The sequence below is a fragment of the Aspergillus steynii genome (assembly GCF_002849105.1).
Source record: "Aspergillus steynii IBT 23096 chromosome Unknown P170scaffold_6, whole genome shotgun sequence".
NCBI classification, from domain to species: Eukaryota; Fungi; Ascomycota; class Eurotiomycetes; order Eurotiales; family Aspergillaceae; genus Aspergillus; species Aspergillus steynii.
Window position 1 is genome coordinate 3289966 of NW_020194403.1, and position 27267 is coordinate 3317232.

At 50.2% G+C, this 27267-nt stretch overlaps 13 protein-coding genes across 13 annotated transcripts; 5 read left to right on the top strand and 8 right to left on the bottom strand.

Annotated features, from left to right (window-relative positions):
* The first annotated feature begins 1524 nt into the window (after positions 1-1524).
* P170DRAFT_240868 (uncharacterized protein) lies at positions 1525-2571 on the top strand. Its single transcript, XM_024842954.1, has 2 exons — positions 1525-2056; positions 2104-2571. Exons 1-2 carry the CDS (start codon positions 1539-1541, stop codon positions 2420-2422), a joined length of 837 nt encoding a protein of 278 aa, XP_024702733.1. The 5' UTR covers positions 1525-1538; the 3' UTR covers positions 2423-2571.
* P170DRAFT_439094 (putative salicylate hydroxylase) lies at positions 2239-4116 on the bottom strand. The gene is made up of 6 exons (XM_024849759.1): positions 3937-4116; positions 3677-3864; positions 3460-3626; positions 3090-3405; positions 2953-3034; positions 2239-2895 (listed from the first exon to the last, which is right to left on the bottom strand). The coding sequence occupies exons 1-6, from the start codon at positions 4045-4047 to the stop codon at positions 2452-2454; spliced, it is 1308 nt and encodes a 435-aa protein (XP_024702734.1). The 5' UTR covers positions 4048-4116; the 3' UTR covers positions 2239-2451.
* Positions 4117-4865: 749 nt separating this feature from the next.
* Positions 4866-6967, bottom strand: P170DRAFT_478281 (uncharacterized protein; the record flags this gene model as incomplete). The annotated part of the gene is made up of 2 exons (XM_024853548.1): positions 4866-4971; positions 5031-6967. 2 exons carry the CDS (start codon positions 6965-6967, stop codon positions 4866-4868), a joined length of 2043 nt encoding a protein of 680 aa, XP_024702735.1.
* A 196-nt stretch (positions 6968-7163) lies between these two features.
* Positions 7164-9619, top strand: P170DRAFT_413374 (putative pentafunctional AROM polypeptide; the record flags this gene model as incomplete). The annotated part of the gene is made up of 2 exons (XM_024846975.1): positions 7164-9312; positions 9398-9619. The coding sequence occupies exons 1-2, from the start codon at positions 7231-7233 to the stop codon at positions 9617-9619; spliced, it is 2304 nt and encodes a 767-aa protein (XP_024702736.1). The 5' UTR covers positions 7164-7230.
* Positions 9620-10367: 748 nt separating this feature from the next.
* P170DRAFT_478283 (uncharacterized protein) lies at positions 10368-11569 on the bottom strand (the record flags this gene model as incomplete). The annotated part of the gene is made up of 5 exons (XM_024853549.1): positions 10368-10463; positions 10609-10717; positions 10804-11177; positions 11227-11331; positions 11390-11569. 5 exons carry the CDS (start codon positions 11567-11569, stop codon positions 10368-10370), a joined length of 864 nt encoding a protein of 287 aa, XP_024702737.1.
* Positions 11570-12583: 1014 nt separating this feature from the next.
* On the top strand, positions 12584-13474 carry P170DRAFT_499803 (shikimate dehydrogenase family protein; the record flags this gene model as incomplete). Its single annotated transcript, XM_024854144.1, has 1 exon — positions 12584-13474. A coding segment is annotated over one exon (891 nt), but the record flags the coding sequence as incomplete, so codon positions are not given.
* A 123-nt stretch (positions 13475-13597) lies between these two features.
* Positions 13598-15721, bottom strand: P170DRAFT_449046 (3-dehydroshikimate dehydratase; the record flags this gene model as incomplete). Its single annotated transcript, XM_024851011.1, has 2 exons — positions 13598-14497; positions 14963-15721. The coding sequence occupies 2 exons, from the start codon at positions 15719-15721 to the stop codon at positions 13598-13600; spliced, it is 1659 nt and encodes a 552-aa protein (XP_024702739.1).
* A 310-nt stretch (positions 15722-16031) lies between these two features.
* P170DRAFT_363131 (putative pathogenesis associated protein Pep2) lies at positions 16032-16789 on the top strand (the record flags this gene model as incomplete). The annotated part of the gene is made up of 2 exons (XM_024844557.1): positions 16032-16159; positions 16210-16789. The coding sequence occupies 2 exons, from the start codon at positions 16032-16034 to the stop codon at positions 16787-16789; spliced, it is 708 nt and encodes a 235-aa protein (XP_024702740.1).
* A 651-nt stretch (positions 16790-17440) lies between these two features.
* On the bottom strand, positions 17441-18803 carry P170DRAFT_439097 (E3 ubiquitin-protein ligase RNF103). Its single transcript, XM_024849760.1, has 2 exons — positions 18593-18803; positions 17441-18512 (listed from the first exon to the last, which is right to left on the bottom strand). Exons 1-2 carry the CDS (start codon positions 18661-18663, stop codon positions 17927-17929), a joined length of 657 nt encoding a protein of 218 aa, XP_024702741.1. The 5' UTR covers positions 18664-18803; the 3' UTR covers positions 17441-17926.
* Positions 18804-19140: 337 nt separating this feature from the next.
* On the bottom strand, positions 19141-20109 carry P170DRAFT_439098 (uncharacterized protein). Its single transcript, XM_024849761.1, has 2 exons — positions 19842-20109; positions 19141-19785 (listed from the first exon to the last, which is right to left on the bottom strand). The coding sequence occupies exons 1-2, from the start codon at positions 20079-20081 to the stop codon at positions 19405-19407; spliced, it is 621 nt and encodes a 206-aa protein (XP_024702742.1). The 5' UTR covers positions 20082-20109; the 3' UTR covers positions 19141-19404.
* A 1021-nt stretch (positions 20110-21130) lies between these two features.
* Positions 21131-21847, bottom strand: P170DRAFT_363006 (DJ-1/PfpI family protein; the record flags this gene model as incomplete). Its single annotated transcript, XM_024844548.1, has 1 exon — positions 21131-21847. One exon carries the CDS (start codon positions 21845-21847, stop codon positions 21131-21133), a length of 717 nt encoding a protein of 238 aa, XP_024702743.1.
* An 832-nt stretch (positions 21848-22679) lies between these two features.
* On the top strand, positions 22680-25383 carry P170DRAFT_512037 (uncharacterized protein). The gene is made up of 6 exons (XM_024854953.1): positions 22680-22934; positions 22982-23109; positions 23159-23460; positions 23524-24563; positions 24692-24720; positions 24776-25383. Exons 1-6 carry the CDS (start codon positions 22887-22889, stop codon positions 25335-25337), a joined length of 2109 nt encoding a protein of 702 aa, XP_024702744.1. The 5' UTR covers positions 22680-22886; the 3' UTR covers positions 25338-25383.
* Positions 25384-25431: 48 nt separating this feature from the next.
* On the bottom strand, positions 25432-27232 carry P170DRAFT_457724 (CoA-transferase family III; the record flags this gene model as incomplete). The annotated part of the gene is made up of 2 exons (XM_024851737.1): positions 26270-27232; positions 25432-26217 (listed from the first exon to the last, which is right to left on the bottom strand). Exons 1-2 carry the CDS (start codon positions 27212-27214, stop codon positions 25432-25434), a joined length of 1731 nt encoding a protein of 576 aa, XP_024702745.1. The 5' UTR covers positions 27215-27232.
* Between the last annotated feature and the right edge of the window lie 35 nt (positions 27233-27267).

Consider the following 27267-nt stretch of genomic DNA (forward strand, 5'->3'; position numbering starts at 1 on the left):
AAGTGCAATGGTAGGATGTGGGCTGGTTGAAGACGATCTAAAATCAATAATCGGGGTCGAGTGTCACGCTTTTATACCATCTACGGCATTCTACATTCCGGAAGATTAATGCCTCAAGCAGAAGTTGTCGTCGCATTAGTTGCCTATCACGATTCTATATGGAGGTCTCGTGAAGCACTGTGACACAGGGCTCTAAGGCCTCCCTTGAATAGGCACCATGCCAGACATTATATTACGAGTCATCTCTCACAGCCAGCTGAATTGTCGCATATAGGCCTCTGATAAAGATTCACATATTGCCTGCCATCAGTCGTTCATGGTGGACGTTCCATGGATAAAAGGCCTCATCTCATGTAATACCTCCAAGATGCCTAAGATCCAAGTCTTCTATTCGCTGTCGCCGCTGTAAGCTTCCGAGGGCACTAAGGTGGACGCGAAAGGAATTCGCACTGTCATCGTAGGTGTTCGGCTTCGCCGGTAGAGGATGCTACCTGTGTAGTAGGAAGATGTAATGGTTACAATTCTGTAACAAAGATGCCTCTGTTGTTCGTAGTTGGGTTAAATCATAAATCTTATCGTGCAGCAAGGGTCATGATGCACCAATAACGTGGCCTGCATCTGTACACGAGATCTCTTCACCGTGTGTAACATGCCCCTGGGATCTTATATAATAGAATTATCATTGACGAGAACATGGTCAGCTGGTCAGTGAAATAAACCCCCATCATCGACGATCTCATTGGCCAACACGATCTTTCCTTCGTATGGATGAGATTTCTCCTTGGGTGGAGCTAATAGTCACACAGCAGTCCTGATATTGACTCATTAGATCTCGTATCCTGAATGCAAAGCCAAGTCACCAGCAGCCAGGGAAGTGGGTTACTCGTGAGCCATCCTGTCCTATGCTCAGCAAGGGCAAGAAGAGGGCACAATATGGTAGACTGTCATGGAGTCAAGGGAGATTCCCTGCATTCTGAGTCGAGTCTCGTCATCGCTGCTGTTACGTGGCTTGAGCATGGATATTGAAGGGGCAAATTGAAATTGAGAAGTAAGGGGTAGATTTTATAACCGAGTCACCGATATGGATCAGCGGGAGAGATCGGCTTCGTATAAGCTGCGAAGGCTTAATTATTATTCATGGAATGTGGCTCTGCCAATGAGACAGCTACTACTAAGGTAGTAGTAACTTTCACTCATGGTCGAAATGGGTCTTGTGAAATCAGCGAGGGCTATACTAATGGAAGGATATTTTGTTGGTGTTTCGGCCTAAATTGTGACGCTTCTATTTTAACACCTCCACCAAGGAATAATTTCTCTTTTCTACCATCTTATTCCAGGTGGAATTTGGACCAAAAGCGACCGGGAGAGAAAAAGCACAGGGAAGAAAGGGAAAGAAAAAAAACAAAAAAAAAAGAGAGAGAAGAAAAAAGAGTGCTTCGGGTGCGAATGGGGCGCCGTAGTTCGTGCCCGCGAGGAAAAAAGGGCGATCGGATGATATCACCAATTCTGCCTCAACATCCCCCCCGGACATATAAAAGATGATCCTTTTCCCGCGCTTCCATCTTTTTGAAATTGGCGACCAGCCATGGTGCCCTGCATGGCTCATTGCCTACATCCAGTCCTACCTGACACGCGTATGGAACTTGCACATCCCGCCATTCAGCAAGACCTCTCCCGCAGGAGTTGCTGCAGATATCATCATTGAAAATCTTCCGGATCCGTCCTCCTTCACATTCGTGGATCTCTGCTCTGGAGCAGGGGGACCATCTTCGACAATTGAGTCTATCTTACACGCTCAGTCCAAGGTCCAAGGAAAGCGCTCCCCTCGCTTTATTCTGACCGATCTCCATCCACACTTGACGGAATGGACAGCCGTTGCAAAGCGCCAAGAGAACGTGGACTACGTGTCGGAGTCTGTTGATGCGACAAAATGCAGAAGAATAGACCCTGGGAATAGAAAGGAATGTCGAATGTTTAATTTGTGCTTTCATCATTTCGACGATGAGCCTGCGAAGGCCGTGCTGCGTAGCGCGGTTGAGTCGGGGGATTCGTTCATGTATGTCTAAACCACCGCCACAGAGACTCCTATACTGATAATTGCAGAATCTTTGAGCTTGCGCAGCGGAATTTCACCTCCCTGCTGAACATCCCGGTCATGATCCTTTTCCCTTTCTTCCATACCATAACACGCTATTGGAAGTCTCCCTTGCATCTGTACTTTACTTATCTTGTTCCTCTACTATCGTTTGCTGTCTCGTTTGATGGCCTGATTTCTACGATGAGGTGTCGAACTCCTGAGGAGATTCAAACACTTCTACACCAGCCTGACCTAGATATCAGCGGGTGGGAGTTCAAGTCGGGGAGCAGGATGGTTTTCTGGCCTTTTGTGAATATTTATTGGTACGTCGGGGTTAAACGGTAGACTTGACTGGGGTATGTATCAATATTTGGCTAGTCTTCATGACTGTGTAGATTAATTTCTCCTAAAAGCTTTTGCAGTCCTCTCTCCGCTTCCCGCAAAACGTCAGTCCCGAGCATCTGTCTATATCGATATGACATGATGTAACTCCAATCTGTCTCCCTTGTCAGCCCAGATAAGCCCATTACCTTGTCTCTGAGCCATTGCACTATGCCGTCCTCCAGATGGAATATTGATCTGTTTCTCACTGCGCCGTTCACATTACGAGATGTGTATGGCTTTCGGATTTCTTCATATAGCTTAAGAACGTCGGGAATATCCGGAGTTCTGGTTCCTGCTGTTAGACTTCCTCTGCGGGACGCAACCGCACCTAGCAGCATTCCAAGTACGGCACCGTCTTCTACCGCCATAGCAGCTCCCTGGGCTTGGTACGGAAGGGTTGGATGACAGGCGTCGCCTAGGAGTGTGGTGTGGCCCTTTTATATCTGTTAATACGGGTGAAAATGGACTGGAAAAGTACCATTCATACGAACCTTTGACCATATGCTTAGTTCTGGGAGATGACACAGTTTCCATTTCAAGATCGACGGAACACAAGAAATCAGTCTTTGTAGACTAATAATTAAATTAATTCTCAGGCCGATATAGGTAGAGGACTCGGGAAAATTACGTCTCGTCCCAATCTCTATATCCGTAGCGAACCTCATCTAGATCGCCCTGCTGGGTACGCACCCCAGCCGGTAGATCGTCCGGCTGCAACAGAACAAGGTTGAACTCCGTCGCCCCTCGGATAGGGTAAAATACTGCATGATTCTTTGGTCCAAACCAGGCTGTCACTGCAGTTTTGGCACACAGTTCATTGATTTGTGGATCGACGAGGGCTTCCAGCTGAGCTCGGGAAAAAGTGGCTCGATATGCGAGATCTCCTGTGTCGATGGGAAGACAGGGTCGACTGAGGATTGCACTTCGTACTGATGACCAGAGGCCTTGAAAATGTCAGAACAAGAAAGGTGACGGGCACAAGCAATGAGATGTCGAACCGTCAGCCCCTATTACAACATCACTAAATAATTTTTCTCCTCCAGCTAGGACCACATGCGGACTCTCTAGTATCACGTCCTCAACCGCTGCATTCAAGCGAAGATCAACGCCGAGTGATCTTGCCTTATCTAGAATAATCATTTGGTAGTCCGCTCGGTGAATCATACTTGTAGAAACGTTAAAATCAAGAACCAGAACGGGGAAAAGGGGTCGTACATCCACGGCGCTCCGTATTCCCGAGTGACCGTTTCTCCACAGGGCATAGACGTGATTACACTTCCGTCTTTGTACCGTCGGATATCCATCGATTCTATAATGGCGCCTTTTTCCAGGACCCGCGGCAAAAGGCCCAGCTCTTTCATAATTCGAGAACCGTTGGGTGGGATTTGAATGCCCGCACCGACCTATCCATCCGTTACTCCCTCATCCATGGATTTGCTTGATTCATCGAGACCATAAAGACCAAATTAGCATACCGGTGATATTTCCACACTTCGCTCCAGAACGACAACTTCGATGTTTTCTCGGCGGCACGCGATGGCACACACCAGACCACCTAGGCCGGCACCGACGATAATGACTTTCATGGCCAATACTGTATAAAGTTGGCACTCATACAGCAGGGTGATTATCCAAGGGCATGGCTACAAAGACGCGTCATGGTGAGAAATGCAAAAGAACAGGAGGTGAAAACACGAGATTCCCCATGCAGGCTTAGTCATTCCCACGTGGCCTGATCCTGTGGATTGCCACACACACCGACAACGTACGATCATTTGTGGATGAGTAGTATATTCATTTCTTTCAAGCCATTCATTTTGGTTGTTCAAGATAAGTGCTTGTTTATAATTGCTTTTCTGTGCGCGGCTTCGCCATGAGCGAAATCGCGGAATGGTAATGCAAGTAAGTGCACTGCGAAGGTCCAAATGAGCGCAGTAGAGATGTACTTGCATCCAAGGGCCAAACAAAAATGCCCTGCTCGAATCTGCAGATATATTTGTCACTCTGTAGTAGATCCTGAGACAATGAGGGTTGTTTTCCGCATGTTCAATAGTAAGAGATGTACTGATTGAATCTCGTTGGAGTCTTTGTAGATTGGAAGTGGGAAGGCTTCATGGCCAGGAATTGAAAGCGGTGCTTGATAGCCAAAAGGCAAATGATTCCGAGATGACTGATGTGGTAGGCCCTGCAGACCGGTCATTGTTTGCCAGGAAATGAAGAGTGGGCTATAGAGAAATGGCTTGGCTTCATTTACTCACATTATCATGTTGTATTGAACTTTAGTGATTATTTCAAGTCACAATCGATGAGCTTCATATCCGTAGAGCAAGTTCCTCTACCCAACCGATTACATGCATCAGCCACGCATTAATCTTCATAAATCATAAACTGAGTCATGAACTCATTAGGGCCCATTCTTGTCGGGGTCAGAAACGGTCGGCAATTCCAGGTCAAGATCAGTAGACAGAAAGCCTAGGTTTTGGGCAAACGTTGTGGCATCGTCGTTGTCTCTGGCAGCATGTCAGTACGTGCTACTGAAAGGCAAAGAACCATATCATGAAGTAATTACCTTCGGGAAGGTATGAACGACAACATCTCGTCAAAAATGTCGTCAAATTGGTCAGAATCATTGAGCATCGCCTGGGAATATGCGGATGAGTTTAAGCCATTGTGCTGTCGGACCTCAGGCTGTTGAGTCAATATTTCAGTTGACATCGGTGAAAGAAGCATGTTGGACTCGCTTTCTGACCAGATAACCTCAGTTGACTTGCCAAATTGCGGATTCGTTTCGATATTAGGTTGGGACGGAGTGATCATCTCTGTCATAGGCTTGTCTAATTGAACTTTTTGGGGGTTCCCTGATGTCGCATTCTTGACGGTGCAATTCAAAGCTTCTAGGTTTCTTTTTAGTTGTACGTAGTCTGCTGAATCTCCGGGCTCCATTGTCTGTTGGGATATTTTCTGCAGGGTGCGCTCAGCCTGCAGCCCGAAGATGAGCAGTAAAGGGTTGTAGGGTAATATATGTGTTAATTGAAGATAACGAGCACCTATTTGGGAGATGGAGCGGACAGCCTGCTGAACCAATGGAATCCATTGTCGCTCAATATGTCGCATCTGTCGAAAAAGTATGAGAAATGTAAAGTTCCACGTAAGATGAAGAACTAAGATGGGGGGTGTACTGCGGTCATTTAACTGGTGCTGCCTTTTAACATTGGAGTACCAAATCTGCAAATCAGATGCGTGGTGACTGAGCACTTGAAGTTCCATTGGACTCTCCAAGATCATACTCAGTTTCTCTATGAGAAGTCTTATCATGTTGAAGCTGCTCAGCACGCGTAGAGGATGACGATTAGTGCGTGCAGCAGTTAATTCATCGTGCACCGGAGATGTCCACGGCTCCCACTCTTCCAGGGCATTCTCATCCACTTTAGGTAAGCCCCTAGAAGCCATGCGAGAGAGTAGAGGGACTTTCCCTTGTAGTGCAGAGATGATTGTATCAAGAACTAAGCAGCCTTGAAAGACATGTGGACGTCTATCATGTTTTGAAGACTCCTGTTCGACTGTTCCCATCAGCATGCGATAGGCTTGAGCTGCTAAGATCCCGGCAGAAGTAAATGCGGCTCGTTGGATTTCACATAGTGCCATGATCAGGGTTGCCTGGATGTGCCCAATGCCAAAGGATCGGTGAGTTGTCATTAAGCGCTCCCAGAGATGTGACTGGATTTGCCATGAGCTAGGACATCGTGAGACGATAGACACATCTGTTTCAGCTTGCGAGCTGAAGGTAATCATAGACCAAACACAGAGCCGATGTCCCTCGTCTAGAGAATTATCAGGGTGGACCGTGTCTTTTTCGTTGTCTTCGTATAGAGTGCGGAGGATGTCCCGACGTTCGACAATTGGGAACCAACATTGCGTGGCCTGGAAATAGCGGTCCACCAAGTCAGACACCCCATCTGGAAAGCCTTCAAGAAAATTCCAATTTTGGGGAGGTGGATTGTTAACCCCGACGGTCTCACTTTGCGCTGGTGGCTCAATTGTGGTGTCCTGCCTGGCCACCGGCTCCTCTTCTTCGTGGGATACCGATAGAGGGGGGAGACTAGATATCTGCTGCAGCTCTCCCTGATCAGATTCCGTGTCATTCGAGTTCAGCAAATGGTCCAAGTCCTTTGCTAGATCAGATCTACGCCATAGATCTGTTGTGTGATCTAGAAATTCGCCTTCGACAAAGCTGCAGCCGAGGTACTGATTGCGCAGGCGAGAACGAACCGACATTTCGCTTTGCGGCACATCTTGAATCATCAATCCCAGGAGGCTTTCCAATCCTCTGACGTATCCGGTCTGGAGTCCTCGCTTCTTCGCATTGCCATAGGCACACGGCTTGTCGAACAGCCTGCAGACGGAGCACACCGGCTGGGCCCCGTCGCACTTCGACTTGCGTTTACGGCAGTAGTCGCAAGCCTGGCTAATTCGTTGCCGTTTGGAGCGTCGTTCTGAGTCAGACATGAGAGATCAATCGGACATCTCATCCGATGGTTGGATTGTCGAGTCCACGGCATCTCCTGTGCGACCGGACACGCCTGCACGTGACCGCCTGAGGACTTTGCCGACCGTCGGAAGCCTTCCGACAGCCCTTTTTGCGTTGCCGATGGGATCGACAAGTCTTGCTTGCTTATGCTATGGTTTGCGCTCAAAAGTCACCGCTCGGCAGATGCCCCGATGGACCCCGAACTCGCCTTTAATCCTTCAGAAGAACCCCGTCCAGCAGTATGGCCTCTAAGTCGCAGGAGCCTGTGAAAAGCTCCGGAATGAGGGAGGCATCAACCAGCCCGGGCATTCCTACCGAGGAGTCCTGGTTGCAAGAAGTCCTCTCTCGGCGTGTTTACCATGGAAATGAAAGTATCATACTGGTTGGATTCTTCGGTGTTGGGAAACGAACCCTTGGCCTCATTGCTTCGGCAGCACTACGCCGTGAATTAGTCGACTTCGATGTCCTCTTTGAGCAGAAAACGGGTCTCGCGGCTCCAGAATATATCGCAGCCCACGGCACGCAGTCATATCGAGAACTCGAATACAAAATTACCATCGATACCCTCGAGCAGAAACGTTGCGACTGCGTCCTGGTGGGCTTTTTCAGGTTGGCTCGTAGCCGGGAGCATAAGTTGCTGAAAGAGCTGTCCAGGACCAATCCTGTCATCCACATCAAACGTGATCGTGCTGCCCTCTTGACTTCATGGGGGAATGAGGACGTGAAGTTCAATAAAGCTTATGATCTTAGCAATACACTCTACAGCAAGTGCACCAATTTTGACTTTTTCAACATAACGCAACCCGATCAAACCGGTTCCAAGGCGCCTCTGAAGTTGAAGCAAACGGAAAGAGACTTCGTGCGTTTCCTGAAAGCTGTCCTTGGCTCTTCCACGTCGCTCTTGCACTCAAGCGCTCCCCTTTCTCCCTCATACACACATTGCCTAGAAGTTCGGCTCAGCTGGCTGGAGGATTCCCAATCAGATCTTACTCAACTTGACTCGGGTGCGGATGCAGTCAGTTTGGTTGTTGATACCGATACAGGCGACCTTGAATTGCTCTCTTGTCGCATATGCAAGCAACTATGCTTCTTGCGAAGACTGACGAGAGCACCCATTATATTTGATATCCATAATGTTGCGACACCTCTCACCAGAAGTTACTGGGAGCTACTTGATATCGGCCTTCGTCAAGCACCTGATATAGTCACCGTGAGCTTAGATTATCCGGAGGAAATGATTGACCTTTTAAGAGCTGCAACCGTCCACACAAAAATTATCGGCTCGTCAAATGTTGCTACCTCGTGGTCACAAATCGACACATCAAACATGCAGACGCTATATCGACAAGCGGAAATAATCAAGTGCGATGCCATTCGAATTTCGTCTACTTTGACATCTACGGTGGAAGATTTCGAGTGCACACGATTCGCACACGCCACGAACAGATCATCCAAAATACCTTTGATCTGCTATGATAAGTTGAGGAAAACTTCCGTGTGCTTCAACCCTATCTTATCTCCAGTCACCATTTCCTCCCCATCTACCCCGGGCCTGACATTGCGGCAGGCGACAAAAGCTCTTTATTCGAGTTTTGTTCTTCCTCCTAAGCAGTTCACAATAGTTGGAAAAAGTGTCTCCTATAGCTTATCGCCGGCGATGCACAACGCGGCATACGAAGCGACCGGAATGCCCCATCTCTATGATTCCAGACTAATACCATCGATTTCTTCAATTCAGCAACTGTTGGATGAAGAAGACCGGGCTGGAATCGGAGTTTCACTTCCCTACAAGATGGAAATCATGCCATTACTTGATTCAACATCGCTTGATGCGCGCCACATTGGAGCGGTGAATACTGTTGTCATTGACAGAGAACTCAATGGAGAGTACCCTAGGGCCATTTTGAAGGGATATAACACAGACTATATCGGTGTCCGGAATTGCGTTGAAAGAAACCTGTCTCCCGCAAACTCAGCCACACCGGAATCTAGCGCTCTCATTATCGGAGCTGGTGGAATGGCTCGTGCTGCGGTCTATGCATGTCGTAAAGCAGGATTTCAAAATATCTGCATTTATAATCGAACAGTTCGGCACGCACATGACCTCGCAGCACATTACGACACATTCTCCGCGTCGGTGCCAGAAACCTCATTATCGTTGGTCATTCTAGAGTCATTAGAGAGCCCTTGGCCAGAACATCTCAACCAGCCAACCGTGGTTGTCTCCTGCATACCTGCAGATGGGATAACCCCAAACGAACCCATATCCTTTTCCATCCCGCATCAGTGGCTACGCAGTCGAACTGGTGGCGTTTTCATAGAGGTATCTCCCATTTTCAACCAAGCGACTGTTTCACTAGACGATCCTTGGATATAAATTGACAGTTCTAATCTAACCATCCTTACAGCTGGCCTATAAGCCTTTGAAGACCCCGTTTATGGAGCAGGTGCTACCAATGTCGTCGCGTGGCTGGATCGTTGTGGACGGCTTGGAAGTTCTTGTCGAGCAAGGTGTGGCTCAGTTTGAGATCTTCACGAAGCGACCTGCCCCGATACATGTCATGCGAGCGGCGGTACGAAAGAAATACTCAAAGACTGAGGCGGATGATATGGGTGATTTCAGCTTTTAACCCCCAGTTACTTCAGGTGGCGTAGCTTTTACCACTAAAGATTATACACTGCCCAGTCCATACGTACAATAGTCAAGTAGAACAGCTATCTCTTCACCGGCGCCGGGGAAGAACCCAGGTCAGCGTTATCCGGGGTCTGCAGAGGCCACCTTCGTCAATGGTCCATTGCGTGGGCGACATTTGGCTTAGAAATGGAATCAACACTAGAAATGACAGCAAGACAGAGAAAAAGTAGGAAGGACGCCCCTGGCCCCCCTGCCCCCACCGGTGACAGCAGCCACCAAACCATCGATGTGAATTTGACTGACCTCAGACAAGGTCAAAAGTGAATGACAACGGGATAGAACGGCTAGACACGGCATACCTACTATCTCAGCAACAACCGCCGTACTTCATATACAGCCGCAATATACTGCCTTTGCCCACACCATCAGCCTTGTGGCTTTGCTGACTTGCCTCTAGAGATAACGAACTTATCCCAGGGAAGATTAGCATACAACAAGTGCTTACTGTTTGACCCACGCTCCTGCAACCCACGGCACGATCCGCCCTATCAGCGACCTCACTAGTGCTTAGATGCATCTACAGTTCGTATTGAGTGTGGAGGGAAGTCAAAGCAACACATGGTTAAACCAGGCATATTACATCCGGGCTCCAATGATCCCTGGACACGAACCAACACATCAAAAAACCCGGCCCACACCGACGGCGTTAGGATTACATTCGGCAAGCACACCCGCATATGAATCTATACAAAATTTGTGCCGTGCTCGTGTCCCCGCAGGGAAAGATTGTCCGTACTCGTGGACTGTCGAGCACTGCCGTCAACAATGCCAGGGGATTTCTGTAAGGTGATTGAATCAGCATGCGTGTGCTGTGGAAGGCCAGACAGGGCAGACAGGCGCAGAACGTCTGGAATCCCGGCTCCAAGATGGACCAATTGGCCGTAGCGGCGCCGACTGTAAGATTGGCATGACACTTTAGCTTACAGGTGCTGTGATCGAGAGAGGCTTGGGGATAATGTACTTACAGGTGATATCAGTTTGGTTCTTATTCTGAACAAGAACCGCGAGGCGAACTGCAGCGAAAATGATAGATCTGCAAATGAAAAAGAACACAGTGAGAGCCTCGTCAGTTGGATTCAGCCAGACTGGCCTATATGAGGGAAGCAGCTGAAAACTCACAGGCCTCCGAGACTAAATATACCGGCAACAGCAATGCGACGCGATCGGGATATGTTCAGGTCCATGACAGCGGAAATCGGAAGACAGAGCACGGCGATGTCCAGGAAGATGTTGGTCGCTTGCATCCCAATAAAAATGTCCAGGTGAGGAATGCATTTGCCGGGCACGGTCGGGTCCCATGCCTTCCTCACGGGCATACATTGAAAGATAGAGAACAGAGTGATGAGGAGAAACCAGATGGTGGAGAGCACGCTGAGCACAATCAGCAGGATCTTAATGGTTCGCGTCGGGAACATGCGGCGATAGAACAGTAGGACTGAGACCTTCACGGCGGTGATTGCGCACCCGTAAAGCAGAAAGGTGGCCCATGCAATCTGCGACACATGTTAGAGCCATGTCAGTCTCAACAGCGGAGCTCAGTACCCGGAAGAAGGTGAAAATATCGTTGCGATCCACGGTATGGACATGGCGGCCAAAGCCATACCGAATGCCCGCCAGATAGCACGCTGAATCGGCAAGAATGAACACCTAGAACATGTCACCGATCAATGTCCTGCTCGAGAGTGTTCATATCAATAGAACGCACCACAGCTACTGCAATCCAGCAATCATCAGCCTTCCACTTCTGTCGGTTCATCTTTCTAGCCGTAAACCGGCCCGTCATGGACGCGATGGCCAGCACGCTGGCGAACACTGACACGGCGATAATCTTCGAAATATTGGCATCAACTCCGGCATTAGGGTCTTTACCGGTCTGGTGCTCCATGCTTAATGGTAGTGGGAGGATCAAGGTGAAGATGGCGACGGTTGTTCAGCAGCGATATGGCTTCTGCCAGTCCATTTATGTTGCCCTAGATCCTTTTGATGTCGTCCCTTTCGTATACGCCACCAGGCCTCCGCCCCTACGAATATATTAAAATCCTGGGGCTATCACTGTGGCCATCCCCTTCAGTTAACATGGCTAAACGTACGTCATATATTTCTAGGTCATCTGCCGTACAGTGACAATGGATGCGGCTTTGGACCTGCAGATACGATGTACCCCTGCGCTTTCTCGCGGTAAATGCCCACTTTCATCCATCCGGAATAGATTGCCCAGCCTAATAGCCAGCAGGTAAGATCGGGGGGAATACGAACGCATCGATCAATCCAAATATATCTCTTTGCGTATATTCATCTCCCCTCCAGTTCATAACCATGTTTTCTCTTTCCACCCTGGCCCCTAGAGAGCCTCGCCGTGCAAGTCAATAGACAAAAAGCCAAGCCTCCGCATTACCCTTGTCCTGCTTCCTGGGGACACTGTTCCACTGCAGCCTGTATGCCCCTTCTGCTGACAGGAGGATGACGTATGCAGGTCTAACTTCACCCGCCTCCGTGCCTGAGTCTTAGATAAAACCCTTTTCCTGGACTGGATTAGGCCAATATCATATTACTAAATCAGTGGATTATAATCTATGCGAATATTTCCTAAAGAATCTACGCTGTTGTAGAAAGGCAAGTATACTATAGACTAACTTATCTACATCTGGAGTCTAACGCAAGGACTGTGGCCATATTCGGCCCGGCCTCTCCGAGGATATAAACATAACCGACGGAATGAATAACACAAACCCACCCCGTCACCCGACAATGTATATAGAGCCAAGAGTCACCGTATACCCAAACTTGCGCTATAATGTGTCTTTCCTTCAGCATTGCCTAACAGCTACCTACAGTCTCATATAGAGATTGACCTCGAATCTCAACTCAACAAATCGAACTACTCATTGAACCATTCGATCCTACTCCAATGCATTATCATATATTTGGCCAGAATATTTCCCTCAGCAAATCACCCGTTATACACAACGCCGCATTCGCAGCACATCGCCTTCCGCATAGCTATGATATCCGAGACTGCGATGGCCTGGGCGAAATCGAACATCTGATCAAAGACAACGACTTCGGAGGTGCCAGTGTCACGATGCCGCACAAACTGAGCGTGGATCGCTACTGCGATCAGATCTCTGACGCCGCGGCCGCAATCGGCGCAATAAACACTCTGATTGCCCGCCAGAACGTGAACACAGGACAGCAATGCATATACGGTGATAATACCGACTGGTCTGGTCTGTTCAATATTGTGTCGAAGGACCAGCATTTGAGATCGGTGGACAGGCCCGTGGGACTGATCATTGGGGCTGGCGGCGCGGCCAGAGCAGGTATTTACGCTCTGGTCCAGGCAGGGATTCAGAAGATTTGGGTGTTGAATCGAACATTCGACAAAGCTCAAAAAGTGGCAGACGATTTCCAAAAGATTGCCAATGTTACTGCCGTTGCCAGTTCTGTTGAGATTTTGGAATCACCTGATGTCATTATTGGGACCATACCAGGGGAAGCCATGCCAGTTCATGCGTTTGTAGATCTATTCCAAAAGGAAAGAGGTCTATGCATCGAAATGTCTTATAAGCCACCCGTCACAAATTTTCTTTCGGCTGCCAGCACACATCCGGGGTGGGACAAAGCTGATGGACTGGAGGTGCTTTTGCAGCAGGCGTTCGATCAGTCGAGGTTATGGACCGGGAAAGAAGCACCGGAGGAAGTTATGAGAAAGGCCATGGATGATTCCTTTCCCGATTTTGGCAAGACGTCAAAGGATGGATATGGAACCGTTGGCAAGGTTCGCATCTAGTTTAAGACCGACTCTTTAGAATATAGATTTTGCAACGGGTAATTTTTCCATCCCCCAAATCTTCCTTGTTATATGCAATTGAATGTAGGGAGGAACCAAATGAATTGTCTTCAAAAATTGAGTCTAGAGATGCAGCTCCTCTCTCAACTTCCTCCAAGCCGCAATCCCCCGTTGAGCATGAGATTCTGGCACAGAAGGGTCAGGATCCGACATACTCCTTGAGAACAACTCCATGGACACCCATCCTTCGAATCCAAGGTCTTTCAAAATTGCACGAGCCACCTGAACAGCTGGAAGATAGCCACCCCTGTCCTGCTCATATAGGAACAACCTCGCATTCCGACTCCACGACATACGCGCTGGCTGTTCTTCCGCATAGAACGGGTGCCCTTCAACCAGCGGCGATTGCATCCTCTCGGCGTCCACGACCTGGACGTAAAATACCTTTTTGACGTCCACCGTATCAACTAGTCGTTTCATTGACGCCTCCAAATCGCCATCTGCGTTCGGCGTCTTCCCGGTGCTGCTGGCCGGATCAGCCCAGACTCTGCCGGCAATATTGAACGTATCCAGGCAGCAGCCGAAATTCGGACGATCGACCCGTCTGACAACTTCCCACATTGCATCCCAGCTGTCGATATATGTTCCCCATGCGAGATTCTCGTAGGCAAACCGGACTGGCGGGTTCTCCTTGAGACCTAGATCCGCGACCTCGATCATGTCCTGCACAATGACGTTCACGTCATCGCTGATTTCCGAAGGGGGGAGAAAGTTGGTTGGGATCTGGATGAGATTGGTTTGTAGAACTTTGACAATTTGAAACCAGAGTTTGAGCTTTTCGATCTTTCCGGCGTGGTCCTGTCGGCTTTTTAGACCCTCGTAGAAAAGGAACGGTTGGAGTCCGATGATGACCAGGCCGTGGGCGTCGCAAAGTTCCCTCGCCTCTTTGGCGGCGGCCAGGAGCGTTGTAGAATTGACCTCTCCATGGCTTTTTGCCGCGTATTCCAAGTCTTCGTAGAAAATCTCCAGTCCCTCGAAGCCGGCTTGTGCTGCTTGTGCTAATTTCTCGGGGAGCGCGTGGACCCAGGCGCGCCCGAGGGACATTGACGCAATTGCTGGACGGCAGAGCATTTTGGTTCAATAAACAGCGTAGGTTAATTACACTTCGTCGAGCATTTTAGACAGGCTTTCTTTCTATAATTATCCAGGGATAGAATAGGGTCGGATGTTGGGTCCGCGGAGCAATTCTTGTCCGATAGACTGACTGACATCACTAATCAGGGCTTGCCACTTCGACGTCACCAATTTCAGTCCACCGTCCAGGTATGATATCCAACAAATCTAAAAGTTGATTGCCGGGCTCTCTTCTGCTCTTTTCTGCAAAACCCTCCACGCCTCTTCCCGGGGAATCCGGGCGCCCTCGTTCTCTCCACACCACAGCCGGTACTGCTCGTCGATCTGATGTGCAATGATCCCCGTTCCTTCCACCGTTTTCCAGCCGTATTTCTCTCCTAATTTCAAAGTCCGTGTTCGTCGCGGCTTGAAACACATGTCCAGGAGAACTCCCCTTTCTGTGGCAGCCGATAAAATCTCAGTCAGGATGTTGCGAGCCTCAATCTCCGTGCTAGATTGGGGTTCGAAATCAGGGACCGTCCCGACAATGTAGAATGGCTTCGCGCCGAGAGCCTTGGTCTGCTGAACGGACTGGAGATGAATAATATGTAAATCTGCTCCATAGAGCTCGGTATCTCGTAACAGCGTAGCAACCTCTTCCTCCTCCCGATTGACGACGTATATCGGGTTACATCCGAGCTGGTCGTAAAGCGCATACACCGCTGCCCGGGATGCGCCCCCAGCACCGATGATCATCGCTGGCTTACCCGTTCCTTCTTCGGAGGACAAGGTTAAGCAGGCTTCGATGCCACGCCAGTCGGTATTTGCACCCCTGAGACTACCATCCATCGCTCTGTAGACGTTGTTGCATGCCCCGATTTTCAGGCACTGCTCGTCCACCCCGTCTAGGTGGTTCATGATGCTCGTCTTGTAGGGCATAGTGACGACACCTCCGGCAAAGGTAGGCTGACGGAATAGTTTCATTGCATCCTCGATAGTCGCGCATTCTTTGGCTATGAACCGCCAGTTGTGGCCCAGCGACTGGGCAATGAATTCGTGCATTGGCGGGGCGATGGAGTGCGTTACCCCAATCCCCACGAGGTATGCGAATGCGCGTTGGTCGGTCGTCGTCATATTGATTCAAATTGATTGGAACTTAGCGAAACGATGATTTGTTTTCATATACTTTACTTGGTGTTATATGAGTATTTCTCCTCTATAAATGTAGACCCGGCTGTCTTTCCGATCGGCTGTATTCTTAGCCGATCCCATGGGCACGCATTCCGATGATATGGAATTCCCTCGACCAGACCTACTAGATGGTTTATATGGCGGATTTCCTTCCCAAATCTAGCTTTACCCTTTGGCATTCCATGATAATAGTATTTCCAGCAGTCATTATTTCCTGTTGAACACTGCAACTAGATAACCTCGTCTCACCACAATGGTCGATTTACACTCCCTGCCAGCCGGCTCAAGACCCGAAAACGCAATCCGCAACAATGGACCCCATGACCTCGTCTTAGAGCGGTATAAACTTCGTGAACTCGCCGAAGGATGGCCTGCATATCGGTTTGTCGACACACATCATCAGAAATATACCCCACAATAACCAGATCCAGTGATGCCTGCGAATGGGAGAATCTCCGTTCGATCTTCCACCCTGACGCATACATCTACACGACTTGGACGGGCCGCACATTCTACCAGGACTTCATCGCTTCCTCGCAGAAGGGAATGGACAACGGTGCTTTTATCATGCATCGTGTACATGGCTCTACGACGGATATCACGCCCGACGGGACCCGCGCTGTCACGAAGATGAAGGCTACGATTACGCAGCGGTTCGTCATCGAGGGATGCGAGGTCGATGCGGAGGCGGACTGTCGGTTTTGCTTTTTTTGGGAGAAGATGTCTGAGTCGGGAGAATGGAGGGCCAGGTTTGTGAGGCACTGGTATGAGAAGGATAAGTTGATTCCAGCGAATCCGGGGAAGGTTCCTGTGCTGGACGAGGAGCTGTTAGAACAGTACCCAAGTGGGTATCGGTATCTTGCGTACTGTCAGGAGAAGACGATGGGGGTAAAGGTATTGTTGGATATGCCGGGGCCTCGGAGGGATGGTGACAGCATTAATGGGCAGAAGCATGACATGTTGTATTGGCAGTGCAAGAAGTGGTTGGATGGGGAGGTTGTGGAGATTTGAGTATAGCAGTTATGAGTAGAAGTGATGTACGGAGTACAGGAAAGAGAAAAATGTCAGCAAGTAGAAACATTGGCTAGATCCCAAATTCATCGCGATAGTGCAATTGCGGCGGCTTCCACCTCCCATCCTTTGCAAGAAAACAGTCCAGGAAAATAAGAGCCCAGAAGTTGAGGCGCGAGAGCCGTAGCTCGCCGAACTTATTGGGAGTACCTAGGCGATGTCGCCTGTCAAATGGCCCATTTCGCAGATCTTCCGTTTGAAATTCACCAAAGGGTGTATGAGCTGCGACCGGGTGATACTTGTGAGAGTATTGATGAAATGCATGAGGAGGTGTTGAAAGGGAAGAGCCTCGCAAAATACAACCCACGGCTGCAGCACGGCTGAAATTGAGAAAATCTCCATGTCAACACAGACACATCCCGCAAGGTCTACTATCTGGGGTACCAGGGCGGGTTTTCGGGACTACCGACAATGTGTCGAATCCGGTGTCTCTTGGCCAGATGGGCCGTGATTCTGTTCAGCTGGGGGGCTCTACGTCCAGGCAGAGTCGATTGATCGCTCATGAGTGAGACTTGTAATTGGGATATTTCCATGGAGGTAGATCCCTTGAATGCCGTCTTATACGAGAGTGTTACAGCGAATAATTGAATAAATTGATCGAGAAGACTTTCAGACTGAGGATTGAAATAGCCCAAAAAGGTTCTGTGTTCATAAAAACAGCCTATCGTCTAAATACCTGGTATTTGCCGACAGATCAATCGCTCGAATACAAATACAACATGCTGAAGAAGTCAAAAAAGGTACGAAAAGGGAAAAACAAAAATAGGGATATCCGTCGAATGGCGTCGACAACCATAGCCACATGACCTTAGCGAGATTTCTAAGGTCCAGTCCAAAATGCACCTGCATCCCTGGAATGTGGCAAGTTCATGCGTCCTACATCCGACACAGCCCGGCATTCTATCCAGTAAGCTGTCCTGGTGAGGGAGGGAAGTGTGCAATCCTCACACTTGTTGGCCATGGTAGAAAAGCCGGCTGCGAGGGGACTGCAAGGAGCCATAGTTTGGGCTATGTGCGTCTCGAGGGGGTAAAGTTCATTATGGCGATTCATAACTTCATAGGGAGATAGGTTCCCTCTCAAGACTCTCGAGGAATTCTTTCACCGCGCACCACGGCTGCTGCAGGGGGTTCCGGCATGGTGGATGCCTCGGCCTCGCCGTCTCTGTTTGACTCTGAGCTCACTCTGAGACCGGCATAGACAGTCTTGCACAGAGGACAGCAGGCTTGTCGCTTGGTCAGCCACATATCGATACAGGCAGGGTGGAAGATATGGCCACAGCTCAAAGGCCGGACCTCGTCGTTTGCGTCGAATTGGTCCACGCAGATGGCACACACGGAATATGAGTCGCTGTCCGGCGAAGGAGGTTCATTCTGGTGGGCGTCGTTTATCGTTGTTTGTTTGTTTGGGGGTTCTGGTTCGTCATTGTCGCGAGACGTGGTTCGCTCTAATTGTGCAGACGCTCGAGGAGCGCTCGCTTGGCTCGGAGTCTCGTGGGCGCTCTTCCAGGCACTATAGCCCACGGTGGGGAATCGACGATCCACATCTTCACTGCTCATCACCGGTCGGACTTTCTTGGGTCGCACGGCTTCAATGTCGGGTCGGCGAAATTGGGGGTAGAATTCCTCGAGTCCTGAACGACGGTGTCGGCGCCATAAACGTGTGCTGCGAACCAAGACCGTTAACCCGACTATTAGCACGCGACCACAAGAACTGGAGGTGAATCTGGGGAGGAGTTCTCGTACGCCCAAATAATCATCACGACCAGAGGCACCTGAATCAAGAAAAACAACGCCCACAGAGCCGGGTTCGCCATGGCTGCAATAGTCGGAAACCTGATCTTCTCGAAGCCGTCGAAGCATCGGGCGGCATTTCTCTTAAATAGTCGAGGAAGGCGAATCTCAGGCAGACGTGCAGTCGTAAATCCGGGGAGCTTGACCGTCGTCAGATTCACCGGCCCCGCACGCCGTGATAAACAAAAGGAGGCTGCATTCCGTGGCTCATGAGGTCATGGCGCATTTTAGTCCCGGTCGATTGCTCCAACCCCGTCGTCGCGTTGCCGTTGGATCCTCCCGAGCCAAGACGCTGAGCCACCTCACCTGTCAGCCAGAGTAATCGGGTTCGAGGGCTCCTGGACAGGGTCGACTGGTCGATATTTGGAATTTCCTGGCCCGGGAAAGCTTAACGTGCCACATGGGAGGCGTGTCGCAGCCTGGATCAGGCCGGTCTCTTGCTTACGGCGTTGATGCTGCGCCTTGGATAGGATTATGGGTCGATATGACACGACGATGGGGTAGAAACTGTCATCCAAGATTGGTTGCGTATTAGATAACGCGTCTGGTCCCAAAAATGCCCCTACAATTAATATGAATAGTGTATCTACTACTCCTTGTGACCTCCCAAAACCTCCCCGGCAGGTACCCTTTTTGGCCTTCATTATTCGAACTGTCTATCATCATCTGCATCAATTCGAAGTTCTGATGGTTACTCTCGGATGCCTTGCTGATCATCATATCCTTTGCTCATTCCCAGCCATGATATTGCGTTTCACATCAGTTTAAATGTATCCAACCTTAAGGAAAGTCTGGAACTCCCCATCCTTCAGCTCCTTGTCCTCTCCCAACCACCTGAGCAACCAGTAGGGAACCTTGAAGTGCGAGTCCGCCGGATAGCGCTTAATGGCCCACGAAGTGACATTCTCGGCGCCCACGAAGAGGCCGTCCTGCTGCTTTCCATCCACCACGTGGTGGTAGAAGTCCACCTTGATGCTCTCCTGGGCAGACAGTCCCCAGTCGAACATTCCAGTCGAGGAGCTGATGTTCGCCGTCTGGAACTCGCAGCCGTTGTCGCCGCTCACGCATGCGTCGATCACGGAGGGCGAGGCGTCGTCGCATAGAAGGGGGGTGATCGCTTGATCGCCGACGTATCCGATTCCCATCTATTACGGATCATGTCAGTTTGGCGAGGAAGATAGGAATTGGACTGGAAACGTACATGTCCTTTGTTGTCACCGGTGCCAACAGTCGTGTCGCGGAAGCCCTCAATGTTGCATGCTTTGTCGGTCGCGGTGGTATTCACGCATCCGTCGACGGTGAACATGAAGTATCCCGTGGTGCCGGTGTAGGGATAGTAGGAGTTGATGTTGTAGCATCCACCCTTGGCGACGACGGGCTGCACAGACGAGGCATAGGCAGCCCCGAGAACGGAGAAAGTCGTGAGAATGGCAGGGATCATTTTGACGGCCGGTATGCTTGGACGCTTGAATGATGAATGCAGTCATAAGCGTGGCTGTACCACTGAACTTATATTTCTTTCTCACGCGCACCTAGCTCAAATCCGAACTTTTCGATTCCAAATGTTTGCCCCTGGAACTCTTACCCACTCGGGCAAGCTTGACGCCGAACCAAACCTCATATGCCGCTAGCCCGTGGGGGCGACGCTCTAAATCTTCGGCTAGAGCGTGCCTAGTGCCTGTAAAGCGTGAGGGAGATCAGCAGGTTAATGGGGACTCCCGGGGATCGCCGAGCGAAGAAAGGTTTTTTCACTCTTAGGGAATGAGGTTGTTCAACAAAGTCAAAGCAACTTCGATTGATTAGGTCCACATCAGGACGAAGCAAAGATTTTTTCCGGCCCAGTCCACCCAGCAGATTCAATGCTCCCCGTAAGATTAGGGTTGCATCCGCCCCAGGCTTGTTAGTGCAGCCTTTGGTGCTCGTTCATTTTTGAGTCATCGGGAAGAAATCTATGCAGTTTCTGGAGCGACGAGGCTGGATTCTCGATTGCTACCCCGCAAAGCACTGCAGAATTCTCAGTAGTGCTTATTTGATTCGAGGAGCGGATTCTTGGTGCCGGGGATTCCGCGCGCTACAATATGCTACCTCGTATATCGCAACTGTTGCCCAATTAGGGCCCTTGTGTGTGGGCATCGGTATACCAGTTGATGCACCATTCAATATAGACATCGAATATGTATCATCGCTCTACTGACCGTTCGCTACTTCAACAGATTACTCCTCTGTGTCACACTAGAGCCAGCACTTGAGCAGAAGAATGAGATCTAATGTATCAAAATTCAGTTCCGTCTGTAGGTAGTAAACACTCTTACATACAAGCTTTTTTCCCAGGCTCAGGTACGGTTGTGCTCAATGCTGTTGCAGGATCCTCTCACTTCTCATCCTACCCCATCTCGTCCATCTCGTTGGGTACGCCACTGTCAAAGGCTATATAGAGACTTCGAATACCCTATCATCTCGAATGCAAACCCCTTGCCTCCTGCAACACACTCACCGACCAGGAACCTCGAATGTATCCGCAAATGGATCCCAATCCGGATCAGTATGCCTCTCATACTCCATCAGATTGGCGATTGTCGTGGCAGTTTCCTCGCCATATGCCCAGTCAAGAAAAGCAAAGGTGGCATCAACTCCAGCAGAAATCCCCGACGACGTCCAAACATTGCCGTCGACTGTCCAGCGCGCGCGTGGCTGCCAATCCACCTTCGGGCCGAGCGCCACCGTGCTGTTCCACGAAGCCTTGTTCGTCGTGGCGCGCTTCCCATCCAGAACCCCGGACTGTGCTGCCAATCGAGACCCGGTGCAGATGGTGATCAAGTACTTCACTTTTGGATACGTCTCTGCGATGAAGTCGATCGTGCGGTTCATATTCGGGGATCGGGTTCCTAGACCACCGGGGACAAAGAGGACGTCCATCTCGGGCGCATTGTCGAGAGTATGCGTTGGGACGATCCCCGGAAAGCCGGTGGAGTTGTGTGCGTTCATGTTGCTAGATCCTGGCTTTGTTGTCACTGTGTCGAGTGTTTCGGAGAGCAGGATCAGGTCCACCTTATGGTATGATGTGAGACGCTGGAGGGTCTCTAGGGGACCGAATACGTCCAAAAGCTCGAATGCCGGGAAAAGCAGCATTCCGTACTTCTGGGGAGGAGTTTTTGGGGGCTCCGGTAGCGGAGTTGGGGTTGTAGTCGCCGGTGAGTCTAGCGCCATCAATCAGTACACATCGCTCTGACAAGTAGGAAGAAGCCCTAACGCGATCCAAGGCCCATGGCGATGGAGGACAGGCAAAGCCCTAGGAGACTAGCTCGGAGATGAGCAAAGTTGGGGAGCATTGTCGTTCCTTCTGATGAGCTGAATGGAAACCAAAGCATAGAGAGTCATCCCTTCACGGGCATCGTCTCCATCTTTATACCCGTGAATAAAAGCCCCCAGGCACCGCCTCGATATCGGATCCCACACAAGTAACCCTGTCGATCGGCTTACCTCTGCCTTCTACAGTGTAGGACTGCAGTCGGAGATAACTCAGCTGTCCTGCCAAGAACTCCGAGGACGCCAGGATTCTCCGGTCAGGGATGATGATGCAACGGGCTAAATTATATTGCCTTTTGAGCTGATTTGCGAGAGTTTCAAGTTGTCTCTAATCGTGATTGCCCTTCCTTCGACTTTGTGGGTCCAATTTAGGCAAAACTGACATTCTCAATTCTTGATGTTGGATGAAATATATTTTCCCCGGAGAATCAACTGCAGAAGGTTTCGAGGCTGAACATGAACCCATTCTTGCCTCGCTACCGTAGAAATACCACACAAAGACACTCGGGCTCCCAATACAGCTTGACTTTGCTTGTATTATTGGTTTTCGAAATAGGTAACGTCGTCTGGAGGCCTGAGGCAGTCCAGCAGTCGGACATCAAAGCCAAGGCAGCGAGGCAGAAAATGGCCTGGTCGGGTTTAGCGCCGCCCGTTCGTGAGGCCACCCACGACAGCCTTGGCTCTTTCCTGTGCCTCGATCCCTCATTTCCATGTTGCCTATCTCTCTGAATGGCAGGGAGATGGACAGAGTACGCATGACGGTTTCACCATTTCTCAATGATTCCCTTCATGTCGCTTACCCTCTCCTGGATTTAGTCAGCTACCGATAAAACCCTCGGGCCGCCGGAAGGAATGTCATTCCAGCCCCTCTCAACCATCACGAGCCCATGCTTTTCATCTTTCTGACGGACCTGACGGGAGAACAGTGTTATAACCTAAGATGGCCGGTCCACAGTCTTCGCGTGTTGGAACGGTCCGTCGCGCCAAGGTACGTGCAGAAAAGGTCTGCCATCACGATATCGCTGATGCCCGTAGGCTTGCAATACATGCCGACGAAAGAAAACCAAATGTGACGGCAAACGGCCGATTTGTTCGTCATGCCACGCCTTTAATTTCTCATGCACTTTTCAGGATACCTTGAAGGAACCGAATCGGTCGAGCCGGTAATTGTCTGAGGCCCGCTTCTGCTCGGTGGCGCTAACGTGTCGCTAGTGCTTACGTTGCGGATTTAGAGCGACGCGTCCAGAGTATGGAGGAGCAATTGCAGCATCAGAGTCCATCAAGAACGCTGCATGAAAACCCAGTCAATCTGGATGACCAGTCGACCCCAGACCCAGGTTCTCCGACCCTGAGAGATGGATCTGAGATTGATTCGATCCGGGCAGGTAATCATACTTCTCGCGAGAGACGCCCTGACGACGCCGGCGACGAAGATGGCAGTACGGACTACGACAGTGGAATTGATCAAACATCCTACGTCATTAACGGTAGGGATGGCCGAATGCGATTTTTTGGTGAGCACGATCCCAGCCCCTCCCATATTCGATCGAATTTAAACGAAATTAACTCCGATAAAGGAGCCTCTTCAGGGCTCTCAGCGGCCGCGGCCCATGCGACAAGCCGGGCAACCGGACCGGGGGTGACAGCATGGCGCCCTGCCGTCAGAAAAGGCGCAACGCAATGGCAGTTGACTAGCTGGTTTCCTCGCGTTTTACAAGATGACTTCGAAAAACGTGCGTTTCAGCCACTCCCCAGCAAAAACATCACTACGCGGCTAGTGGATGAGTATTTCGCAGATCTCAACCAAGCCATCCCGTTATTTAACAAAGCATCGTTTATGATGTTATTGGAGAGGCAGTTTTCATGGAGTCCGGACGAAAGTCCTTCATGGTGGGCCTCACTGAATGTTGTCCTGGCATTCGCATACCGACAAAGAGCACAAACAACGGATGAAAGCGGCGAGAGCTGGCAGCTGTCTCTAGGGCACATAAAAAACGCGATGAATGTGGTAGTAGAGTTTTTCATGCGTGCTGCAGACCTTCTTACTGTACAGGCGATGCTAGGATTGGCAATCTATTTTCAAGGAACACCAAATCCTCAGTCCTTGTTCATGTTCGCGTCGGCAGCAATGCGTCTATCACAATCAATTGGTTTGCATCGGGGTTTCACCTTTGGACTGACTACACCTGAAGTCGAGGAAAGGAGACGGGCATTCTGGGTTGCCTTCGTTCTAGACGCAGATATCTCCCTCCGAGTCGGTCGTCCGCCGGTCCAAGACGAGCATGATTACGACACGCCGCTGCCGGCCGAGAGTCCTGTTGATGGTAAAGGAATCTTGACACTGGAGGAGGCTGAAATTAACTTCTTTCGTCTGCTATCGCAGCTTTCTTTAATACAGCGGCGCATGTATCAACACCTCTACGCCGCGTCGGTCCAACAGCAGCCAAGAGCGAGCCTCCTGAAAGAAGTAAAGGGATGTGAAGATGCCCTGGTGGAGTGGAAGCAGTCTCTTCCCATAACCTTTGAGTCCTATTCAACCTCCTCTCAAATCTCGGCCTCTCAGCATATTCTGCGCCTCAAGTTTGCCTATTACTGCTGCTATGCGAATCTATACCGAGTGTGCTTGCTTGCGGGACAGAGCCGGTCACGACTCCGGAAAAAAGGCCAATGATAGAGACGGAGATTGCACAAACTGTTGTCGCGTCGCTTGATTCGGCACGTTCAGCGGTTAAGCTAATCAAGCAGGCCAGAGTCTTCGAGTCTTCATACCAATGGTGCGTTATGGTAGTCTTGTGACAAGCGGGGGGTAAGCCAGTTGACACCATGTAGGAACGTCCTTTACTTTCCAGCTGCAGCTTCAGGAACGTTAGCACTTGGGATATTCATGACGCCGGGCCATGAAACAGCTAGCCATGATCTTTCGCTGATTTGCGAGACAATAGACTATCTCTCTGAGATCTCCACCCAGGAGCCTGGGACTTATGTTGATCATGTCCTCAGCGTATGCGCTGAGTTTAAAGCTGCTAGCAAAAGAGCACTCGAGCATCGACCAAGGAGCACGCATCAGCGACTAGGAAATGCACATCCGATGGATGCTGAAAAAGTGTCGAATGTATCCATGTCTCGAGCTTTTATGAATGAGGAAGGCATGGATGCTGCTCCATCTACAGAGCCAATCACTTCTTCAGAGAGTCTGAACAGCGGCACAACTCACATGGAGCCATTGAATAGCGACCTTGCACTTTTTGACGTGGCATCTGATCCAGTGATGAACTGGCAATGGTCGATTCCTCCATTTTGGAATTGGCAAGACATGATGAGTGGAGCACCAGGTCCCGGAATGGGAAACGAGAATTCACCAGATTTCCACGACCAATCATTGGGTGTCTAGAGTTCTATCCTTTGTGTACAGATATGTTATATTTACAAATGCTGACCCACAACATTTGGCCATCACTGGCCGCTCAACAATCGCGCCCCGTTAATCAATGCCAGCTTATGTTCCGGTCGTGGTAGCAGTTGGGTACAGCTGGAGTGGTCCATGTAGGTGTCGCTTTGGCATCACCAAGTTTGACAACGGGCCTCAGAAGAGTCTGACGCCCCCAAGGTGTCTTTTCAAAAGTCATCATTAGTGGGGAGTCATCGTCCAGACAACCCGGGAGTCCTTTCTTCCACCCATCGATGACCTGGATCATGATCTCGGAAACGAATTGATCCGGCTTAATCGGGAGAAAACCGAATTTCTCGTTCGTTTGCTGGACAACATCTAGAGGATAAAGACCAACTTCCTTCTCCAGTGCAATCAAATCCGCAGCAACTAGGGAGCTAGTAGCATGATACGATCCGCCGTTAACTGCACGCTCCTTAACTGCCAGCATGGCGGCAAGAGCACCCACGAGACCGGTGGTCATATCAGAGATTGGAAGCGGTGGCAGCACACACTCATTGTTTGCACAGCCTTGCGACCTTCCCATAATGTAAGAACTGCCCGACGCAGCATCGCCGATCTGCTGCCAACCAGGGCGCTCGGCAAACGGACCGTCCGGGCCATACGCGTTTTCATCCACGTAAATGATGCCTTTGTTTCTCTTCGCTGCAAGCTTCAGCATACTAAGAAGCCCGAGGCCCTTTCTCTCGAGCGAGCCATAGCGGAAACCCTGAACAAAAATATCCACATCAGCCAGGAGCTCATGGAGGCGATCCATATCTTCCTGCTTTCCGATGTCTAAATCGATTGTTCGTTTACCGGCATTTAGAACCAGCTGCAAGACCTGAGATGGGGTTAGCCTTGGCTACGAATACTGAAACTGAACACAAACTTACATTAAGATCTGCTAGTCTGCTGCAGTTTACCCTGATGACATCGGCGCCAAAAGAAGCAAGAGTTGTGCCAATCGTCGGTCCTGCAATGATGCGGACCATCTCCAGAGCTTTAATGCCAGCCAGTGGTCTCCGATCGTCAACGACCCTCGGCAACTCGACTGCTGGCGTAGGACAAGCGTACGACTCCTGAGTCAAATTCACCAGGGGATGCTTTCCCAACTGCCTCCCAAACTCGGTCTTCCTCCACGCATCCGGCGTATAGCAGATACTTCCACAGAGACCGTGTCGTACGTTGTGCATCTCAAGCTCGTCAGGACTCCACCCACGCACATGCTTCTGGATATAGTCATAGTATTCTCTCGGCGTATCAAAGGTGACTGAACTGTCGATTCCCATAGACTCGAGCGTCTGCTTGGCATCTAATGACCCGTGAAGCTGGTACCACACCTTCGGATCCTTAGTCTGATAGATTGCTGTCGTTCGTCCCGCGATACCCTTTCCAAAGCCTTGTTCAAAGTCACGATCGAAAAGAGAGCTCATTTGTCCGGACCGTGCACGAGTGGAGATATCGGACCCGTTGATAGATGTGGCGAATGTCGCTCCGAGCCAAATCCCGGCGTGGTCGGTGTTAACGGTCACATTGCTCTCATTCAGCGGCTTTCCGTCGCGCAGCTCAAGCAATTCGTTGGCGACGATACCACACATCGCATGCAATGCAGCAGCCACAACGGGGGCTTTGATCGGTCCGGGGATCATCGGTTCCGGGTGTCCCTCGAAGTTAACCGTGTTCCATGCCGACTTGGCTTGGGTGAAGAAGGGTGTCTGGGCTGCGAGATATTCGAAGACTCGGTGCGCATCTTGAGGGACGGGGAGAACAATTTTGTCGATGAAAGTACCGGGGCCGTAGACGTCGGTGCCATCCATGGTTTCGTGGGAGGGAGCCATAGTTCCTATTTCGTTTCGTGAGGGTAGGGTGTGTTAGACAACCAACTGCCCTG

Excerpts from the sequence above, each read along its gene's own strand:
- P170DRAFT_240868 (XM_024842954.1), top strand. The coding sequence starts at position 1,539 with ATGATCCTTTTCCCGCGCTTCCATCTTTTTGAAATTGGCGACCAGCCA. Across the intron at positions 2,057-2,103 it reads GAGTCGGGGGATTCGTTCAT|AATCTTTGAGCTTGCGCAGC; the intron begins GTATGTCTAAAC and ends TGATAATTGCAG.
- P170DRAFT_439094 (XM_024849759.1), bottom strand. The coding sequence starts at position 4,047 with ATGAAAGTCATTATCGTCGGTGCCGGCCTAGGTGGTCTGGTGTGTGCC. Across the intron at positions 3,406-3,459 it reads TGTTGTAATAGGGGCTGACG|GCCTCTGGTCATCAGTACGA; the intron begins GTTCGACATCTC and ends GACATTTTCAAG. Across the intron at positions 2,896-2,952 it reads AACTAAGCATATGGTCAAAG|GGCCACACCACACTCCTAGG; the intron begins GTTCGTATGAAT and ends CAGATATAAAAG.
- P170DRAFT_439097 (XM_024849760.1), bottom strand. The coding sequence starts at position 18,663 with ATGGCGAACCCGGCTCTGTGGGCGTTGTTTTTCTTGATTCAGGTGCCT. Across the intron at positions 18,513-18,592 it reads GTCGTGATGATTATTTGGGC|CACACGTTTATGGCGCCGAC; the intron begins GTACGAGAACTC and ends CTTGGTTCGCAG.
- P170DRAFT_439098 (XM_024849761.1), bottom strand. The coding sequence starts at position 20,081 with ATGATCCCTGCCATTCTCACGACTTTCTCCGTTCTCGGGGCTGCCTAT. Across the intron at positions 19,786-19,841 it reads CCGGTGACAACAAAGGACAT|ATGGGAATCGGATACGTCGG; the intron begins GTACGTTTCCAG and ends GATCCGTAATAG.
- P170DRAFT_512037 (XM_024854953.1), top strand. The coding sequence starts at position 22,887 with ATGGCCGGTCCACAGTCTTCGCGTGTTGGAACGGTCCGTCGCGCCAAG. Across the intron at positions 22,935-22,981 it reads GAACGGTCCGTCGCGCCAAG|GCTTGCAATACATGCCGACG; the intron begins GTACGTGCAGAA and ends TGATGCCCGTAG. Across the intron at positions 24,564-24,691 it reads GCTATGCGAATCTATACCGA|GCCAGAGTCTTCGAGTCTTC; the intron begins GTGTGCTTGCTT and ends CTAATCAAGCAG.